General features: G+C 44.1%; 1 protein-coding gene across 3 annotated transcripts in view; it reads left to right on the top strand.

The window, feature by feature from the left end:
* The window catches only part of LONRF1 (LON peptidase N-terminal domain and ring finger 1), a 1,181,374-nt gene that overhangs the window by 495,789 nt on the left and 663,040 nt on the right, over positions 1-22,545 (top strand). For all 3 annotated transcript variants that reach the window (XM_044062498.1, XM_044062495.1, XM_044062496.1), the window contains one exon: positions 2,067-2,188. In XM_044062498.1, the coding sequence (XP_043918433.1) occupies positions 2,067-2,188 (122 nt within the window). The remainder of the gene's footprint in view (positions 1-2,066; positions 2,189-22,545) is intronic.

Genomic DNA, 22,545 nt, shown 5'->3' with positions numbered 1-22,545 from the left:
GCCATAAGAATTTGGCAATGGGCAATTGCTTCCGACCGCTTTCTGATAGCAACCTGCATTCCCAGGAACTCCAACGTGATTGCAGACAAGTTGAGTAGAAGCATTCTCTTGCCTGATGAGTGGTCCCTCAATCCTGCAATAGCAAAGAAGATTTTCAGTCACTGGGGCCAGCCTTGCTGTGACATATTCACATCCCCGTTAAACCACAAATGCAGCAGCTACTTTGCCCTGATCCCCTCAAAGCGGAGTCCCCAAGGTATGCTCTTGTACACTATTGGACTGCGGGACAACTTTATGCCTTCCCACCAATACCTCTGATTCCCAAATGTTTGATGAAGGCCCATTGTTTGAGAAGCAGAGTGATCCTCATTGCTCCCTACTGGCCACGGCAAATTTGGTTCCCCTTCCTTTGGCCTCACCTACTACAGCAACCTTGGATTCTGGATCCAACTCCGGAACTACTGTTGCATCCGCAGGGATTGGCATATCCAAATTTAGTGAACCTCAAGCTGACAGCTTGGTTCCTCCACTTCTGGTGATTGCCAGGCAGAACAACTTGTCCTCCCCTTTCCGCAGCATCCTTCTGGCTTCTCATAAACCTTCCACCAGGAAACTTTACTTCAGGAAATGGAAGAGATTTATTATATGGTCTCGTGAAAAAGGGATAAATCCCTTTGCTACACCGATATCAAAGGTTTTAGACCACCTATCTAATCTTATTCAATCAGGAGCTGCAGCTTCTTCAATTAGAGTACACCTTGCAGCCATTTCTAACATCCACAATGGTTTTGAAGACTCGTCCTTAATCTCTCACCATCTCTGTAAAATTTTTTTGAAGGGAGTTCTTCACATTAGACCCCCCTTCAAACAACCAATTGAACCATGGCATTTGACATTGGTTTTACAAGCCTTGACTCAGCCTCCTTTTGAATCTGCTGCCAATTGTGACCTAAAATTTTTGTTCTGGAAAACTGTATTCTTAGTGGGCATTATCTCAATGAGACGAATTTCTGAGTTATAGGCATTCTGTATTAAACATCCCTACATGGGCATCCATAAGGACAGAGTATCACTACAGACTAACCCTTCCTTTTGTACCTAAAGTTATCTCTAGTTTGTCGATTAATCAGACAATTGATCTACACAATTGATCTACCAGTCTTCTTCCTGAATTTCTCAAACAAAGGAGAGTATGCATTTCATTTGCTTGATGTGCACAGACAACTCAGTTTTTATCTTGACAGATCTAAACCCATACGAAAGTCTGACCAATTGTTCATATCATACTCAGGACCAAAATTGGGAAAACCAGTTTCCAAGGTTACATTGTCCAAATGGTTGAGAGACTGCATTTCCTTTATTTATCAACGAAACAAGGCTTCTTTACCTTTTAAAATCAAAGCACATTCCACGAGATCCGAGATCAGTTGCAACATCTTTTGCTTTTCATGTGAGAGCATCCATGGATGATATTTGTGCGGCAGCAACATGGGCCTCTCCTCATACATTTATCATTCACTATAAATTGGATATGTTCTCCAGGGGGAGAACATCCTTTGGTTCAATGGTACTCGGGAATATTCTTCTCAGGAAACAAGGTAGCTAGCGAGTCTGTCCCATCAGTAAGGAATGAATGAAGATTAACAACATCAGAAAAAGAAGTTATGTTTTTACCGTAACATTACATTTGTGTTGTTGATCTTCATTCATTACAACCCAACCCCCTCTAAAAGACTCTTGGAGGTTCGGCTATAGTCCTATCCTGGGATAAGGCAGTTGCTCAGAAAAAGCCTCCGCTTTCTCTCTTTGGTCTTTCCTTTCCTTATGGGCAAACTCAGTCTGAGGTAATATGGAGAGAGGCACTATGGCTAAGGACTTGGCTTGAGAGCTTTTTGGCTTGCACGAGCTTGGTATAACAGCCAACTCTGTTCCGAGGATGGAACCGGCACCCATCAGTAATGAATGAATTAAGATCAACAACAAAGATGGAATGTTATGGTAAGAACACAACTTTTTTTTTCTTTACTTTTTTTAGCCAGATGACATCTTGTTGTTTTCCTTTGTAGTACCTGGCAAACAGAAAGTACTGTATTACACATCTCCTGGAAGAATTAATTATGCAATATTTGCCTGATGCATTCTCTGAAAGACAGAAGATATTCAAAGAAGAAACTGAAGAATTCTCAAGGTAAACGTAATTAAGAATTGAGAAGTAGCAGTTTATATACACTTAGCTTCTTAAGGCTGAGATGAGTTTCAGTGTGGTCTTTTTTTTATTTGTGGTGATGGTTGTGACCAGCAGTGGGTTAAATCTGTGAGCTGTAGTTCCTGTCTTACAGAGTTTAATTTCCTCAACCCTCTTTTGCATACTGTGTGACCTTGAGCAAATCACTTAAAGGAAAACTCCACCTTAGAATTAAAATGTCTGTTTTTTTCACTCTTTGTTTTCTGAGCCATTTTAACAACCCAGAATCAGTGCTTCTTATAGAATTTTAATACGTTTTTCCACAAATGGCTGCCAGTTGGCTTAACATATCAACGCAATCTAGTTTTTCTTCTGCCCTTTCTCTTTCCAGCAATCTATTTCAAGTCTGCTTTATACGAGTCATGCTAGACATACGTAAGTAGTGGTGTGTTCAAATCCCTTTCATCGGATCATAAGAAATTACTAGGTTGTTGTCCCTGAGGGCCTTACAAGCCTAGCCAATGATTTAGCCCATGTTCCAAGAAGTCAGCACCCTATGCCACTGTACAGCAGGGACACAGGTGGAATCCTAGGAGTGTATTTTCTGTTCCCCATCCAGTTATCCAGGTTGTGCTTAAAAGGTTTAATGAGTTACTCTGCTTTACGTGGAGAAGGGAGTCTATTCCTCAAAAGAGGGAGTCTCTGGGACATAAGTCCGTCCTGCCAGTGAGTCCTATTGATGTCACAGACCAGGCTGAGGTTGCGTGTGTGGGTTACTTGAGTGGAGCTTGACTTGCGGATATGCCGCAGTCCCATCAGAGCAGGGTGTGAGATTGCTTTGTATGCCAGACAGAAGTCACCTCTGAGGAGTCTGTAGGAGACTGAGTAGATGGACAGGGCTTTTAGCCTATCTGTGTAGGGTAGATGTTTGAGGCCCTGGATTCTCCGGGTGAGGAACGTCTGTGGTCTCTCCACCTGCTGCATGTGCTTTTTGAGGTACATGCCGAAAGGGGCATTGTACTCGGTAATGGGTCTTATAGGGGAAGAGTACAGGGATGTTATGACCACCTTGTCCCTAGGTGAGATACCCTTCCTAATGATGTGGACCATGTAGAAAGCTTTCCATACAACGGAGGCAGTATGGTGGTCAAACGTCAGTTTGCCATCAGCCTGGGTGCTCAAGTCCCTCATGACTGATTGCATGCTTAGTATCTTATTATCAGTGTGATAATTTGTGGGGACATCACTCTACTCAAAAGGGATGATGATGATGCATATTTTGGCATTCAGTTTGAGGCCATGTTTCTGGCACCAGTCATTTGTTTGGTGAGACCCACTTCGAGGATGTCCACATCACTAAGTGAATTGGTGACAGCACCCAGCTTGCAGTCATCTGCAAACTTGGTCAGCCACCACCCACTAGATGTGGCCTGCACCTCCGAGAAGTATATCCCAAACCGCAGAGGCCCCAAGACCGATCCCTGAGGTACACCTACTACTTGAGGTGGTTTTCCCTATTTTGACTAGGTGGGTTCTGTCAGTAAGCTAGCTTGCAACCTATCTGGTAACATATGGATTGATGCCTAGTTAAGAGAGTTTATCTATTATACCGGAGTGGGGAATAGTATCGAAGGCTTTGGCCAGGTCAAGTTAGGTGGTGTGCACCGTCTTCCCCTCGTCTGTGGTCTTGGTGACTGTCTCAAAGAAGTCGACCAAATTTAACAGGCATGACCTCCCCTTAACAGAACCAAACTGTGTGGGATCAAGTGTCTGGAGGAGGTTCTTGTTAATGAGGTCCATGATAATCCACTCCATGGCCTTGCAGATCAGGCTAGTTAGGCTGATGGGTCTATAATTTCCTGGGTCACTGGATGCTCCAGCTTTGTGCAGAGGGATGACAGTAGCTGTCCTCCACTTGGCTGGGATGAAGCCGGTACTCGGGCTTTGGTTTAATAGGGTGCCTAATGGTGCTGCTAGTTCGTGTAGGATGTAGCCTAGGATGTTTTCAGGTCCCATGGAGGCTGTATTTTTTGCCTTTGAGACGGCAATAGTGACTTGCTCCCTAGAAGTAAGGGGAGGGGGGCAGGTCCTGGGGATGTCCTGTTTTACTGATGGGGAGACAAAGGAGTGAAGTTTTCAGTGAACTTGTCTTGCCACCAGGTTGGCTATATCTACAGCGTTTGTGTATGTGGTGTCCTTAACCACTAGTGTTGAGCAGATTTGTTGCTTCCCTTGAGATTGCAGACATATGTGAATAAGGCCTTATGGTTGTCTTTAGTAGATGTGGCCAGTTTGGACTCTATTTGCTTTGAAGGATTTTACTAGTGCTCTTGTTTGCTTGTTCATGCTAAGGAGGGTTTGCTTTCCATTAGGCACCTGCGACTTTTTGGTCCTGGACAGCAATTTTTCCCTCTTACTGCCAGTCGTTAGCGGACCGGTGTTCCACTGTGGCAACCCCTAACCGGGAAAAGCCGAAAGACGCAACAACAACATTAAAGAGTTTATTTATTGTAGATGTTCACCAGACAGGTTTACTCTTCCTTGAGGAGAATGATTTCATCCTGTCTGGTATTCCTGATTCCATGCAGCTATGTAAATGCTCATATAGTACTTTGGTGTAGGTTTGGACATATGTGCTAGTCCCTATGGAGGGGGGAGGGGGCTGTGAAGCTGTTTATAACTTACTTCAGTAGGTTGTAATCGGCTTTGGAGAATTTTTTCTGTTTGACCCGGGTGGGTGTGTGGGGGAGGGGGGTGGAGTCGGGGAAGATGGTGACTTCGAAAGTGACTGCTTTGTGGTCGGATTATACCAAGGATGATGGCACTGTAGAGATGCTGCAGTGGTTACTCATGTTTGTTAATACCAAGTCCAAGATATTTTCACCTCTTGTGGGGGTGTCTACCAGCTGGTCCAAGGCATTTGCATTGACAAGTTCAAGGAATCGCTGGGCATTTATGTTTTGACATGAGTATTTATTCAAGTTTGTGATTGGATAGTTAAAGTCGCCCAGGATCAGAGTAAAGGGTTGAATCTTTATAGATTTGAAGAGGTCCAGATAGGTGGAGTGGGCATCTTGAGTCAGGGTTGGAGGCCTATAGCTAGCTATGATTTGAATAGGGGTCTTGTTAATTGTTAACTGCACCTGGAGTGTTTCCTGTGCATCCTACTATTTGACCAGCCTCGAGGTGTACATGTCTTTTGTATATATTGCAACTCCATCTCTTTTTGTTTTGCTGCCCACGGTTTGGGGTCTGAATGAATGATAGGATGAGTAACCTGGTATGGCTGGGGTGCACTCCTCAGCTTTGAACCAGGTTTCTGTGACTGCAGAAATGTCAGCCTCCTCCAGGGTTAAGAGTGCTTTCAATGAGTGCAGTTTCATGTTTAGACTCCTAGCATTTATCAGCATGACCTTTAATTTACGTTTTGATGAAATTTTCATGTTGGTAGCTTTGACCTCATGACATTGCCTAAAAAAACACTATGGGGGAGGCAAGAATCTTTGCCAGGAGCCTGAAGCCCAAGGGAGACGGATGCAGGCCATCTGTGCCAAAGCATCGTGGATTATCAATCGCTGATATATTATGGGATCAGTGTCAATAACTGTCATCTTGTATACCTTCTAAAATAGGACTGCTTCCTTGACTTCCGGAATTACCCTCGTTTATGTCTCAGGGCCAGTTTTACATTATACTAAGAAGTTATTCAGCTGCAGCCAGAAAGTTCAAAGTATCCTTTTGTATTCCAAGATGAATTAACAGTCCCCTCCCCCACACAGTTTCTTGGTTGTCAAAACTGTCATTGCACTTGGGAGATCCTTGCAGATGTTCATCGTGCTATACTGCTGCAGTCATCACACTTGGGTTATCCTGTCGTCAGGCGGTCCCGCAGTCGGCCGAATCCCAAAGTCCTGGTCTGGCGTTGGTTGTCATCGCCTCTTCCCTGACGTCAGTGCGACAGGGGTATAAAAGAGACAGCCGACGCCATTTTCTTCAGTCTTTCTTGCCGCGCGGTGCCCGAAGCAGAAGCAGTTCACAAGTGCTGGTCGTCTAGCTCCTGAAATTTTCGAATCGAGTTTCAGCCCGAAGTCTTCTCTAAAGCTAAGTACCCCATTGGGGAAACCTTTCTTGCCTCAGACCAATGTCAGACAAAGTTAATAATTGTATTTCTTGTGGGAAGCAGATACCCCATAAGGATTTTCATTTTTATTGTATTCCTTGCCTAGGCCCAGACCATGACGTCTCTGGTTGTCGGTTTTGTGCTAGGTTCAACAAACGTACAATTAAGCGTCGGGCAGGATTCGCCCAGCATTATTTTGGCAGAAAATTTAACTATAGCATGCCGTCGGAGCAACTGACATCAGCAGTGATTAAAAAACGCAAAGATAAGGACCAGCAGCCAAGACCAGATACCGAGGCCTCAGCAAGGCCTGACGCCGGTTCTCCGGTTTTCAGCGAGGTGCCTTCGCAGCCACTGACTACCGCTGATTCAGAATTTCTGACAGCATCCCAAACTGAAACAGTTGGGCCTCAGGATCCGGTTCCACCTCACTCCTCAGACGCCAGCCCCGACGGAGATCCGGAAACTTTGGGTAGGCCTTCAGTCTCAGAGGGTGTTTTCAAACCGACAACTGCCTCTTGTCAAGCCTTATGCTAAGCTCAGAGCCCCCTTGAAAGTTAGAAAACCGGGGCCACACCCCCCCCCCCCCCCCACAGGCCCCTATGCCTAAAAAACAGATGCTTAAGATGGCTGAGGATTTAATTACCCTTATCAGGGGATCCCAACCCCCACCTGACAAAAGGCCTAGACTGGAGGAAGATTATCCTTCCTCTGACCAAGCATCCATTTCCTCAGGCAACTCTGATGACCAGGATTACTCCTTCCCTCCTTATGAAGACTCAGATGCTGAAGAGTCCATTCCCTTTGTCTCCCCCCCTGAAGACTACTCTTTTGGGGAAACTTTACACACCATGAGGGAACACTTCCACTGGGAAGGCCAAGATTACTGAAAAACAAGCTTTAGATACTTCGAAACTGCAAAAACACCAGCAAATTCAAAGGAAGACACAGTAGTAGTTGATATCCATCTTTATTCTTTCCATCCTGGTACATACCTTTGCATTTTCAGTGTTCTTTTATATATGCTTTAATTAATTAATTAAACATCAATCAATCAATTAAACGTCATTGTATCAAACATTTTAACTCTTTCACCACTGAAATATATTTCAAGGAAAGAAACATTTCTGTTAAACTATTTACAAACATGTTTTTCCTCTTTTTTTCTTTTTTCCTTTTTTCTCTTAATTTTCAAATTTTATAAATATTAATTACAAAATATAAACTAAACACTCCAAATTAATTAATAAATTTCATTATACAATAGATTCTTTACAAATATGTGTATAAATATAACAACTTATTAGTCACTATAACTTATCAATATTACAAAACTTCATATTTAATACATGTTAAATCATTTAGTAAAAGTTAAATTTCATTTATACCCATTAAATTTCCAGATTCATTCCCTTAGGGAATAAAGTGTGGTACTCAATGATCATCCTCTATTCTAACTTACTTAAAGCTGCCTTATAGTTTCCTCTATTAAAATGAGGCCTGGCTAATACACTGAACTTAAAACCATCATTCTCACCACTGTGTATACTACAAAAGTGTGCAGCTACAGGGCTCTCTAAATTGCCCCTCCTTATGTCGCCCAAATGTTCCAAAATACGAATCTTAATTTGTCTAGTGGTTTGCCCAATGTACCACTTGGCTGGAACACAATCACAACCTAAAATATAAATAACACCTGTTGATCTACAGTCAAACCTTTCAAAAGCAGTGTACATCTTTCCATTAATCTTCAACCCGTGCATATTTTTAGTTTTGTTACAAGCGGAACATTTCCCACATTTATACATCCCAACCATACCATCTCTCCTAACTTCAACTTTTCTATTTAAAATCTCTTTCAAATTCGAATACCTTTTATAAGAAAAGGTAATATATTTGGGAAAAAGGTGACCTATTACAGGATCTTCACATACGACCGGCCACAGATCCCTGATAACTTTTTCCATAATGCACGAAAAATCAGAGTACTTGGATACAAAAAACAGCTTGTTTAAATCTGATGCATTTTCAGACTCAAATGCATGTTTATGCCCTCGTGTCCCAAGTAAACTGTTTTTACACAATCTTTGTTTTATGGATTCAAGCCTATCATGCTCATATCCAAGAGAATATAATCTATCCAAAATTTCATCACACACCTCTTCCCAGAGATTTTTATCTGAAGTATTTCTTAAATTCCTTTTAAATTCTCCTTCCGGTATAGCCTTAATCAAATGTGCTGGGTGCATGCTGCTAGCATGTAGAAAATTATTCACTGAAGTGAGGCCAAGATTACTCTGACTCCAAGAAAAGACTCCGTGAGTTTCTTCTTCTTCCACAGCATAGACCCCTGGCAATTCCTCCAGTTTTAGACATTTTGGATGATGTTTTCTGTGAATCCAGTTTAAACCCAGATTCCCTACCTCCAGCACCAGCTAAACCAGACAGATACTACCGAGTTCCTGATACTCATAAGTTTCTGTACAAAAGCCCTAATGCAGACCCCGAGACCATTTCCCAGGGTCCCAAAGGGGTTAAGGCCTCTACTGCTAAGAATCCACTTCCTTCTGAAAGAGATTCCAGAGCATTAGAAAGATGGGGAAAGAAAGTGTATACGTCTGCCACTTTGGCCATGAGGGCATTAAACTGCCAATTCCACATGCTAAAATACCAACAGTATTTGATTACACAGTTAAAGCAGAAGCTGATCCCTCAGACAGATCAACTAGATTTGAAAGAGATGCAGGATTTGCTGCATGCAGCAGAACAGGTGGGAAAACATACCTTACAGTGTGGTTTTGATTCATTGGAAGCCTCATGTAGGGCAGCTGTCACAGGGTCTGTCATACGTAGGCATGCTTGGCTTAAAGAACAAGCCTTACCAGAACATGTCAAAGAAAAGTTATTGGATGGCCCCATTGCAGAAAGATGTGTTATTTGGTGTCAAAGCAGAGGAAGTTTTGAAGAAAAGGCAAAATCTATGCAAACAGTTAAAGATTTTTTACAGGTACAACCTCCTCGTTTCAGCAGAAACTGACCATCAAAAAACTGGTCCTTTCCTGCATCAGACAGACCCCAAAGAGGTAGGTACAGGCGCCCAAGGGGCAGAGGCCAGCCACAAGGTTCTTTCAGGCCTAGACAATGGCATACAGCAACTCAAAGAGGTGGAGACGAAAGATCTCAACCTTTCAGGAAACAAACACAATGACTTCCCTCTTCGCCTGCCAAGCAAAATTGCCCTGGCAGCACCTTTGGGAGGGAAATTGGCTCTATTTCCACAAAATTGGCGCATCATAACAAAGGACAAATGGATTCTGGACATTATTACCCGAGGCTACAGATTTCATTTCCACACTTTACCTCGGATGAGAGGCATGCCAAATCTGCCTCCAAACCAATGGGCAGAGGCTCAAACGCAAATTTCAGCTCTCATGGATATGAAAGCAATTCAAAAGTACCTACAAAAGAGCAAGGTCAAGGTTTTTACTCAAGACTGTTTCTAGTCCCAAGAAAGGACAAAGCCTGGAGGCCCATCTTAGACCTCTCAATTCTGAACACATACCTAGAGGTACCCAAATTCAAAATGCTCACACTACAGCAGCTCCTTCCCATGCTGGGCAAGGAGTCTTGGCTGGTAACGTTGGACCTCAAAGAGGCATACCTGCATGTCCCTATCGGACAAGATTGCAGAAGATACCTCAGATTTTTGGCAGGTACAATGCATTATCAATTCTCTGCATTGCCCTTTGGCTTATCTACTGCGCCCAGAGTATTTACGAAATGCCTGGCATCAGTAATTGCATATTGCAGACGAGGAATACAAATTTATCCATATCTGGATGACTGCCTGATCCAAGCGGACAGCAAGGACATTCTATTACAGCATCTGGCTTTTGTAACACAGCTGCTCAGTTGCCTAGGGTACACAGTAAACAAAAAGAAGTCAAAACTAATACCCTCGCAACAGATAATATTCCTGGGTGCCAGCTTAAATACAACGGCCCAGATGGCTTACCTCACGCCAGACAAACAAAAACAATTGACTCAATACTTCAAAAAGATAGCAACTTTTACCCAGCTCACTGCAAGGAAAATCCTGCAGGCATTGGGGTTCATGGCATCATGCATTCAACTAATCCCATATGCAAAGCTGCATATGAGAAAATTACAATGGTACCTGAAAAGTGTATGGTCTCGACACAGGCACAGCCTCGAAACAAATATACCTATCATTCCCTGCCTTCAAAAAGAGTTCTTATGGTGGGCTCAAGCATGTCAAACAAACAAGGGTCTTCCTTTCGTCTTACCTCCAGCAAACCAAACCATGACAACAGATTCTTCAGACTACGCCTGGGGAGCACACATGGCAGGACAGTGCATACAGGGCAAATGGTCTGCAAAACAAATGCATCTTCACATCAACCAAAAGGAGATGCTAGCTGTGCAAAATGTACTGACAGCCTTCAAGGACCTCTTGCATCCAGGACAACTTCTAATAAGGACAGACAACACCACAGTGATGTGGTACATAAACAAACAGGGAGGAACACACTCCTACCCTTTATGCAGACAGGCTATGACCTTATGGAACACAGCTTTGACCTACCAAGTACAACTACAAGCACAATTCCTGCCAGGAAAGGAAAACATATTGGCAGACGAATTAAGCAGAAATATGGCAGACCCTCACGAGTGGAGACTACACCCACAAGTATTTTCAATGATAACTCAAAGATGGGGATGTCCAGACATAGATCTGTTTGCCTCCCCCAGCAATTGCCAATTACAAAAATTCTGCACAAGGACTTATCACTCCCTAGCCTGGAAAGTGGACACTCTGTCATTCAGTTGGACAGCACTGACAGTCTATGCCTTCCCTCCACTACCTCTATTGACCAAGGTATTATTGAAGGTCAGATCAGAGAGACCACAAATGATCCTCATTGCTCCGGACTGGCCACGCCGGCACTGGTACCCTTTACTAAGGAACTTGACTCACAGCCCTCCATGGATCTTGCCTCAATTCCCACTACTGTTGACTCAGAAAAACTTTCAAACCTGTCACAGCCAGCTCAGAACTTTAAATTTAGCTGCATGGAGAATTCCTTAAATTATCAATCAACACTTCTCTCAAAGGACGTCCTGAATGTAATTATGGAGGCCAGGAGGCCCAGTACCAGGAAGACTTACTCAGACAAATGGAAAAGATTTTGTGCATGGCACCAGACTAAAGGTCAAAATCCTTGGATACCAAACATTCCTCACATACTGCAATACCTAACTGAGATGCTACACAAAGGCCTTTCCTTCTCCTCCATTAAGATCCATGCTTCAGCCATTTCAGCTCAATATAATACGGATCCCCCAATTTTCTCACACCCTTTACTTAGGCAGTTTCTCAAAGGGGCTAAGAATGTAAGACCCCCCAGAAAACCACCAACACCAACTTGGGACCTGAACTTCGTTTTGGAAAAGTTAACACTACCTCCTTTCAAACCAGCATTCTCAGCAGAACTACAATACTTGTCTTGGAAAACAGCCTTGTTGCTGGCTATTACCTCAGCACGCAGGGTCTCAGAACTACAGGCACGTATGGCAGTGGAACCTGTCATCATTTTCCATCAGGACAGAGTCTCTTTACGAACTAACCCTACCTTCATGCCCAAGGTAGTATCCAGTGTGGCTTTGAATCAGACCATTCATTTACCCACCTTTTATCCTAACCCACAGAATAAAGGAGAAAGGCTCCTTCACTCTTTGGACATTCACAGACAGCTACGTTACTATTTAGATAAGACAAAGATCTTCAGAAAAACTGACCAAATCTTTGTATCATATGCTGCAGGTTCACAAGGAAAGGCTATTTCAAAACAGACCATCTCCAAATGGATAGCACATTGTATCCGCTTTTGCTACTCGCACCATGGGAAGACAGTGCCTGTCAATATTAGATCCCATTCTACCAAGGCTACTGCAACCTCAGCAGCCTTTCTCAGAGGGGTTCCAACCAAAGACATTCTGGAGGCAGCTACTTGGAGTTCAGTGCACACCTTTACCAACTACTACCACCTTCCATTATACTCAAAAACCAGAGCTGGTTTTGCCACTGCAGTTCTGCAAGGCATCCTAGCATCACCTAACCCAGTTTAGTACCAGCCACCCTACCATAGCTTTGGGATTCTACCCAAGTGTGATGACTGCAGCAGTATAGCACGATGAACATAGTACAGTTTTGTACCTACCATAAATGTAGATGTTCGAGTGGTTATACTGCTGCAGTCCAGGTTACCCTCCCTCCATCCCCTCTACATACCAGGGTGTTAGTTACAACTCCATGTACATCAATCTATTGGATGCATGTCTATATGGTGTATTTGCTAACAGGTAGTACTATTGCTTATCTACTAAGGTATTGTTGCATAGCTATTGTATTGCCTTCCTAGTTGGGGGCACCTGACATCTGGGGCAAGAAAAACTGAAGAAAATGGCGTCGGCTGTCTCTTTTATACCCCTGTCGTACTGACGTCAGGGAAGAGGCGACGACAACCGATGCCGGACCAGGACTTTGGGATTCGGCCAACTGCGGGACCGCCTGACGACAGGATAACCCAAGTGTGATGACTGCAGCAGTATAACCACTTGAACATCTACATTTATGGTAGGTACAAAACTGTACTTTTTGGAAAGGAAAGGTTAGGATTTGAGAATAATTCTGCTCCCGAGTACCTGCAGTGGAAAGATCTTTACTTTTATTAATTTATTTTTTACCGGAATGTTACAGAAAATGTCCGGTTATCATTTGTCCCCCCCCTTACTAAATACGTCTCCAGCAAAATAATGATCAACTTTGTATTCCTTAACATTGGATATGTTTTTTTTCTGAGGCACAGATGGTCCTGTAGCATTATGTTTTCTATTTTTTCTTCTTATTCTGCTCATATAGTGACTTGTTAAAATACAGGAAAGTCCTCTACAAACCTGACTCGATCATGACTTAGTAAAATTAAGGGACTGGAAAATAATTCCTCAGTCCCTGCAGGGGGAAGATTTTTTTTTTTGAGGGGGTGCTGAATATTGTAGGAAGTTATTTATCAGTTGCATTTGTTTGTGTAACTAATGATCTGATGTCAGTTTTCATTCATTCCTCAACAGTTGGGTTCTGATCTGATCCTCGGATTTGACTCTGCAGTTAACTGTAGCTTATGGTAACCATAAAGCTGTCAAGCTTCTCCCTTACCCACAGTGCACAACCCCTAACAAACCCCAGATCTCATTTTCATGAAATAGACATTGGTCATTAGAGATCTCTAGCTTATTTTCAGATAAATGTATTTTTTTGGCTTTTTTCTTGTATATTTTCTTACACTTAGTGTATTTCTTATATATATATATATATATATATATATATATATATATATATATATATATACATACATATATATATATATATATATATATATACATATACATATATATATATATATATATATATATATATATATATATATATATATACACACACATATATAGAGATATATATATATATACACATATATATATATATATATATATATATATATATACACACACACACACACACACACACACACACACACACACCATTGCTCCATTGCTGGTATTTTAGTATATAATTATCCTTTTTTTAATTTTTATTTAACTATTTCATTACACTTTTCAGTGTACTCTTCCGTACCGTTGTTGATATTTTTTCCTCCCTTGCCCTTAGAAAAGATTTTTTTTTTTATCTTTATTTTTTTCTTTCTATTTTCAAAGATGTCTGAAAAAGGCCCTTCGGGGTATAAGAAATGTAAAAGATGTGGTCATAAGCTTCCTCTCTCAGATGCACATGATTTAAGTGTGTATTGCCTGGGCCCACTGCTTGAACATAGACTGTTCTAGTTGTAAGAATTTTAACCCGCGAGCTGTTGCGGATCTCAAGAACAAGTTGTTTTTAAACGGTTTGTTACCTTCTGCCTTTTCGGAAGCAATTACTGGGGTTCAACCCCTTCAAAACTTTTCTAAGGAGACTTCAGAAAAGTATCCGAGACTGTCTGGATCTTCCACTCTGTCATTGACGGAACCTCCTAAAAAGAAGCATAAGACTGATCCGAAGGCTTCTGTGTTGAAGTTGGTTTCCGGACCTCCAAAAACATCTTTGAATCCAAGTACATCGGCTCTAAGGCTTCTTTTAAAAACTTGATATTCACCAACCATTGACCTGGTGCTGTGTAGGGTCCCATCCCCATTTTTGGAAAGACTGCATTCAAAATCTCCATATTTAGCCTCCTGTCATTCTTCCAAGAGTCTCCCTGAAGCCGATGTGGATTGGATGATATTTCTCTTGGCGCAGACACAGCCAGGTGTTCTCCCGGCTCCTACCTCTTTGGGTCAGGAAGCCCTGGTTTGCTCTACCCCTCCACTATTGGTTCCTTCTCCAATCTGGCAGTCCGTTTTGGAGCCCTTGGATCTGAGTTTGCCAAAACCGTCTGTGTTGGATCTGAGGATATTTTTATCTTTGACTCTGGGGATTTCTTGGAATGCTCCAGCTCCAACAAGTTCGGAGCCGGATGGCTCTTGGAGCCATAGGATCCTTGCTGGTTCTGAGTTGTTGGAGTCGACTCCAGAGTTGTCAAAGCGGTCTCTGCCCCTCGGCGTCTCAGCATTGGACAGCTGTGCTTCGACATCTGCCTTGGGTGGAAAGCCTTTGGGGCAGACAGAGTCAGTGGGGAGGAAGCTTGGATTCTGTGCTCTGTTGGCTTCCTTCCCCCAGAGGCATTCTGCTTTTGAAGTGGTGGAGAGAGTTTTCTCTGCTTTGGCAGGATGGATGCCCCCCCCTCAGATCTCCCTTTAGGGTTTCATGTGTCTCTGCACCTTAAGCCTCAACATTCAGGGACAGTCCGCCCAAACTCTCCAAGTTACCCAGCAAGGTATCACCGTCTCTTCTGATACTTTCCGGGAGCATCCCACCGAAGACATACCTCTGAAGAGAAAGTACAGAAGGAGACACTTGGATTCCCCCACAGGAATCTGTCCCTGAAGCCACCATTTTCATTGAAGAGGAGAGATCCCCAAGATCACAATCTGAAGGCATCTCATTTGGAGGCATTCTTGAGATCCTTAAACAAAGGGGTGGTTGGTCTTCCAACAATCCTTCTCAGGAAGAATCATTATTCCTGGAGGCATTTGGATCTGGCTCGTCTACCTCTTGGGTGATCCTGTCCGCTGATGAGCTCACTGATTTGATCTCCAAGCAGGTGTGGAAGGACCCTGGCTCTGTTGAATCTATCCCAAGAGACCTGATTGGATTCTGGAACCACCTGCAGGAAGGGAGTTTTGGAGTAAGGGAGTATCCATAGATGCTATGGTTCTGGCGGCGGCCAATAAGAAGGAACTTGCGTAACAGAGTTCCACTGTCCATCTGTCTAACGGACAGTTTAGGACTTTCTGACAGATTCGGGAAGCGTGTCTGTGCTTCAACAACTTTTGCCCTCAGGTCACTGAACTACCAGGCACACATTACAAGATTGCAGAGGGACTTGATTAAGGAACTGTCAGAATCCCTTTCTTGGACCAGTACTGTTGAGACTCTGGCTTCACAGTTGACAATCCTTCAGTCCGTCTCAAATTCATCCATGAGGCTTATCTCTCATGCAGCTGAGGGTACCTCAAGGGCAGCGGGTTTAGGCATTTCCATTAGGAAGCATTCCTGGATGCACTGGTGTGACTTTGAGGAGCTCTTAAAGTCCTGTTTTGTCAATGCTGCTTTTGATGGAACCTCTTTATTTGGTCCCAGAATGAAGGAGACACACTCCAGGTGCAATCAGGAGGGAAAGACCCTCTCTGCAGTGGGAATATGTTTTTTGGTCTCTCAAAGGTCCTTCTGTATGAACCAATGGGGAAGACAGTGGTTCATAAAATCCCAGGGTCCTTTCCACGATCCATGTGGCGATAATTCCCCCAGAGTTGAGGGGGGAACTGGAATGGAAGACGCTGCCCACGCAGTAGAGGTGGCCCGCAAAACCAAGGATCTAGAGATACTTTTCTGACCGACTCTGTCAGTGCTTCTGAAAGGAGGCCCAATTGCCCCCTTCTGGAGGCAATTGAGGGTTGTTTATCTCTGCACCAGAGAGCCTGGCTAGATGACACAAAAGATATGTGGGTGCAAAGATTATTTCCAGAGGTTATGTAATTCCCTTTTACCTTGCACATTTATCCTCATGCAAGTTTCCCGATGTTTCACCCAGTCAGAGGAAAACAGCAGCACTAGAAATAGAAAAGCTGCTAGAAAAATCCAAGAGGTCCCGCCAGACCAGATAGAATCCGGAACTTACTCAAGATTCTTTGTAGTGCCAAAGAAAAGAGAGACTAATTTTGGATCTCAGCAGCTTGAACAAATCAGTTCAACATGCACAGTTTTGGATGGTCACAGTTCAGTCCATTTTGCCCTTTTTGAGCAAGGAAGACTGGATGTGCTTGATAGACCTTCAAAACATCTACTATTACATAAAAATGAACAGACAGTACAGAAAGTACTTATGCTTCCAGCTGGGAGCCAGTCATTACAAGTTCAGAGTCCTGCCCTTTGGTCTCATCACAGCTCCCAGCATGTTCACCAAATGCTTGGCAGTGGTAGCAGATCACTTGAGACTGCAGGGATTCCTGGTGTTTCTGTATCTAATTATAGTTGGAACCTTCTCGGATTCTGGAGTTTATAGGAACAGTTTTCAACATGGTATCACTAACAGCTTCTCTTCCTATTGCAAGAGTACAGACCATCAAATTCCAGGTCAAGAAGGTAATTCACAATACAACAATTTCAGCACAATTGATTCTACAAGCAGTAGGGTCAGTGTCAGTGGCCATAATTTTAGTTCCTCTAGTGAGATTCCACGAGGATTCTTCAGTGGATGCTAGCAACTCGATGTTTGATTCTTTATCAACACGTCAGTCTATGTAAAAATCCCTCAAGCATGCAAAAGGAATCTTTGGTGGTGGATTTGATCAGATCAAGTTTTTCAAGGCCTTCTTTTAATTTTTCCTCAGCCCAAGGCCATAGTAACCACGGATGGATCCCAGATTGGGGGGGGGCAATTCCTGAAGAAAACAATCCAAGGCACTTGGTCTCCTAAAGAGGCCAACAACCTACATCAACGTCCTAGAAATCAGAGCAGTGTTGTTAGCATTCCAAGACTCTCTTCCTTCAGAGATGCATGCGATTCAGAATGACAGTATGTCGGTAGTCTGGTGCATAAACAAAGAGGAACCAGATCTTAACCCTTGTGCTGAGAAGCCCTGAGAGTGTGGCAGTAGGACGATCTCTTCCTACCACTTTCTGATAGCAACATACATCCCAGGGAAGTCCAACATGATAGCAGACAAACAGAGCAGGTCCCTTGTACTATTTCACAAGTGGTCCCTCAACAACAAAGTGGCAGAAATGATTTTCCATCAGTAGAGCCAGCCTTGCTGTGATCTTTTTGCTTCTGCCCTAAACAAACAAGTGCAGCAGCTTCTTTGCTCTGATCCCCCCACCGGGGGAATCACAGAGGGGACACTGTGCTCCATGATAGGCCCTTCTGCTCTATGCTTATCCCCTGACTCCCTTGATCCCCAGATTTCTGCAGAAAGCTGCCAGGTTGAAGAGCAAAGTCATCCTCGTTGCACCTTACTAGCTTCGACAGATTTGGTCCCCCTTTCTTTGGCCTAATCTAGTCTACCAACCTTGGATTATGGGTCCAATTCCAGACCACCCATCTCACCTGATGGGAATGATTCATCCAGATATTGCAAACCTAAAGCTGACAACATGGTTTCTCCACTTCCTTTAATAGTCAGACAACCTATGCTGTCTTCCCATGTCTGTCATATACATTTATCTTCCCATGAAACTTGTATGAGGAAACTTTACAGAAGTAAATGGAAGAGGTTTGTTTTTTGGGTGCATCAGAAACATATTTTTAGCCCCTGTACAGTGTGTCCTTGATCTTTTCGCAGCAATTTTTAATGAAGGAGCTAGCTCCTCAACCGTTAGAGTTCATTTGGTGGCAATCTCTAACTTCCATATTAGATTTGAAAATTCTTCCCTGGCCTCATTCATCTAAGCTTTGTAAGGGCTTCTTGAGATTGAGAGAGAGACTTCTGTTGAGACCACCTTATAAAGACCCTATTCCACCATGGGACTTAAATTTAATACTGCAGATCTTAAGTCATTCCTTCTTTGAACCAGCAGCAAAATTTAAATCTTAAATTTCTGACCTGGAAGACTATCTTTCTAGTGGCTATTACCTCAACTAGAAGAATTTCTGAACTTTATTGACTCCCAACACATCCCTACCTGCTGTTTCATAGGGAATAGAGTAACACTATGAACCAGTCCATCTTTCCTTCCTAGGGTGGTGTCAGAATCCAGCATCAACCAGTCTATTACTCTTCCCATCGTCTTTCCAAAATTTGAAAACAGAGAAGATATGTTGCACTTGTTAATGTTCATAGACAGTTACATTTGTACTTGCATAGGACTAGAAAATCTAATCAACTGTTTGATTTAACTAACTTGGCATTCATAAAGGAGACAGTTACAGAGGTGACTTTGGCAAGATGGCTTACGACTGTATCATTTTGTCTACAATAAGTCGGGTATTTCATTACCAAAACCTTTAAGAGCCCACTTGACTAGAGCAGTGTCAACTTCATCAGTGGCTTTATCCAAGCATTCCATGGATGACATATGTGCAGCTGCAGCTTGGGCTGATCCTCATACCTTTATTACTTATTACAAACTTAAGTCTGATCTCGAGGGTAAGAGCAGCCTTTGGCTCAACTATGTTCAGGAATATCCTTCCTTAGAGTCCACCTGGGATTTCAGGTAGCTGGGGACTTTCCTAACTGTTGAGTAATGAATGAAAATTGACAACATCAGATAAAAAAGTTATGCACTCACCCTAACATTCCATCTGTATTGTCCATTTTCATTCTTTCTCAACTCCTCCCAACCAACCCCCAACCATTTAACAATGATTTCTGGAAGAACAAGAAATGTTATGTAGTCCTATCTCACCTACATTCTTACCCATGGGTTTCGACTCGGCCTATTTACTAGCTCAAAAGTCTCTGATTGGCTGGGCTAAGAGGGTATCCCATAGTACACTGCTTTGCATCCCCAGATCTCGTTTGCTGCTTGTAGAGCTCGGACGTGGTCCCACTTAGCTGTGGCTAAGTACCCTTTTTGACTTATTTCTCTTGAGAAATTGGTTGCTTTTACTTAAAAAGCTATTTTAATAGCTACTCTTGCTGCGGTAGTTGCGTTTGTGTGTTTAGTAGTGTTTTTGTGGTATCCCTAACAGTTGCCATGGGCTAGGCCAGTTTTAGTTAGAGGACCTAGTCCTCCCTTAGTGAGTAGTTCATCTGTTTCTTATTGTATATTTTTTTTTGAGAACCGTTTATGTTAGAGGTTCTCTCTCTGTGTTTTTCTTGCTATTGTTTGTTGGTTAAGAGCTTCGTTCTTCTCTGTGGTACTGTCTGCTGTCTAAGTTGTGGACTTCCCGCCCTTTTTGGTAGTTGTTAACTGTAGTTACGCTATGTGCTTTGCACCCGTTGGAAGTTGTTAACTCTTCGGATATGTCTAAAGATCAGAAAGAACATAAGCCTTCTGGGTTTAAAAAGTGTTCAAAGTGCGGATATAAAATGTCCATCACGGATGGACACTCTGTGTTTACTGTCTTGGAGCCATCCATTTACAGGAGTCGTGTAGCTTTTGCCATGCCTTCAGTCCTAGGGTGCTCCAAGAGAGGAAAACAAATTGATTTTAAAGGGACTGCTTAAACCATTTTTCGAGGAGGCTATAGATTCGGCTCCCAGCTCCCAGTCGAACTCCAAGTCCTCCAAGTCCAAGAAAAGGTCTCCGGCTCCATCGGTATCTTCGGAGCCTCCGGAGAAGATTACTATATTGGATACTGCTTCCTTGGCTCCACTGTCTTCGGGGCCGCAGGAGGTGTGTGTGTTAAGTGAATCAGCGTCCGCTCCCATCACGCTCCGATCATTCTAGAACCTATTCGGAGCCGGTCGCCGAGTGTGAGGCATGGTTCACCAGATAAGAGGTCTCGGTCTCCATCCATCTCCTCCAAATCCTCCAGGCTTTCTGATTTGGATGTGGATAGGGTGGTGCAGAGGCTCCTGCAGTCGCTGGTGTTGGCTAAATTGTTTTCGGCTCCGACCCAGTCGGCTCCAGAGTCAGTTCCTATGGTTGTTTCATCGATTCCTCCTCCGAGCACATCCTTGCTGTCGGAGCCGGTATGTTCCGCTCTGAGTGATGCGCCGGCTCCGATACCCCCTCTGGGTTTATCTGTGCCGGCTCGGCTCCGACCATGTCGGTTCCGTCCACAAGGTTCGAGGCTTTGGTCTCCTCGGTCGGGCCCAAAGGGGATGCCTCGGGACATCTTTTGGTTCCGAGTCTCCCACTCGGTGCATTGGCTAGGGGGACACCAGGCCCGATCATGGCCTTGGAGGCCGGTCGGTCCTCGGACTCGGGGGGACTCGCCTTCGAGGCCATGCAGAGCGCGCTGGCCAGGTCGTCGGCTACGTCACTCCGGTTGGTCATTCCATCCCCTACCACTCTGGCGAGAGCTTCTGACACCCACCTATCCTTGGACAGCAGAGCGCCAGGCCCTAAGGATACCCCCACAAGCGGTCCCCCACTTTCTGACGGTCCCTCAGAGCTTGTGCCTGAGGAACCTCCCAGAAAGAAATTGTGCAAGAGGAAGCACATAGACTCCCAGGACGAGTCTCTCACTTCCGATATTGACCTCGAGGAATTGGAAGGGTCCCCCAAGTCTTCCTCTGATGATGTTTCCTTCTCCGATATCTTGGAGATACTGAAACAAAGAGGAGACTGGCCTTCCAAAACCCCTTCCGTGGAGGAGGAGTCAGTATTCCTTAAGGCTTTTGGCGCTCAACCTTCTGCCTCCTGGGTGTCTCCACCCTTCGATGAACTTCTTGACCTTATTTGTCGAAGGGTGTGGGAAAACACTGATTCTGTGGAGCCAGTACCTCGGCTCCCCAACAAATTTCTCTCCGCCCCTCACGGAAAAGAATTTCTGACAAAGGGAGTCCCGGTAGATGCCATGGTGGTGGCGGCAGCCACCCAGAAGGAAGTTGCAGAGTCTTCCTCTTCGGTCCATCCTCCTAACAAGGAGTCTAGGACTATGGACCGGTACGGGAAGCGTACCTTGTCTTCAGCCACCTTCACCTTAAGGTCGCTGAATTACTTATCTCATTTCACTTGGCTCCAGAGAGATCTCCTTAAGGAGTTGGGAGACACTCTCGCGGGTAACATACCTGAAGTGGTGGCTCAGACAGTCAACGCACAGGTTTCTACCCTCAACTCCATCGCAAACTCGTCCATGCGACTCATTTTGTATGCGGTCGAGGGAGCGAGTAGGGCGGCCAGCTCAGGTGTAGCCCTTAGAAGGCAAGCCTGGCTGTGCCTGTGTCACTTTGCGGAGGCCTTCAAGTCTTCCTTCACTGATGCCCCTTTTGATGGTTCCTCCTTGTTTGGGACCAAAGTGAAAGACACCCTCACCAGGTGCGAGCAAGAGGGAAAGACCCTGTCTGCTGTAGGGGTCCGTTTTTCCCTACCGTCTAGGCCTTATCCTAAGACTCAGTGAGGGGGAAAGATGTGGTTCAAGAAATCACAAAGGTTTTTTCCTGACGCATAAGGTGAAACCCTCTCTCAAGGCAGGGGAGGGGGGAGTTATTCAGGGAGACGTCGCCTTAGAGGCAGAGGGGGCCCCCGCAATTCTGGGGACCGCGATTCCTTTCGTGGCTCCCCATACTCTCATTCCTGACGGTGTGCCCAACTGTGCTTATCTGGAGCCAGTCGGGGGTCGAATTTCCTTGTATCCGGAAGCCTGGGAAAACATCACCCAGGACCGATGGGTATTAAGGATAATTTCCAGAGGTTACACCATTCCATTCTCTTCAGTACCCCCTCCCATCAGAAAAATCCCAGACGTTCCACCCAGTCAAAGGGATCAAGCGGCCTCAGAGATATCTCAGCTGCTAGAAAAAGGAGTCATCCAACCAGTCCCCTCAGACCAGATCGGATTAGGGACTTACTCAAGATTCTTTTTGGTGCCGAAAAGAACAGGGGACCTGAGACCCATACTAGATCTGTCAACTCAACCATTATGTACACAAGTCCAAATTCTGTATGGTCACCCTA

This window comes from Protopterus annectens, chromosome 2.part1 (genome assembly GCF_019279795.1).
Source record: "Protopterus annectens isolate FY-2018-M chromosome 2.part1, PAN1.0, whole genome shotgun sequence".
In the NCBI taxonomy this organism is placed as follows: Eukaryota; Metazoa; Chordata; order Ceratodontiformes; family Protopteridae; genus Protopterus; species Protopterus annectens.
This window is presented reverse-complemented; position numbering and strand designations above follow the sequence as displayed.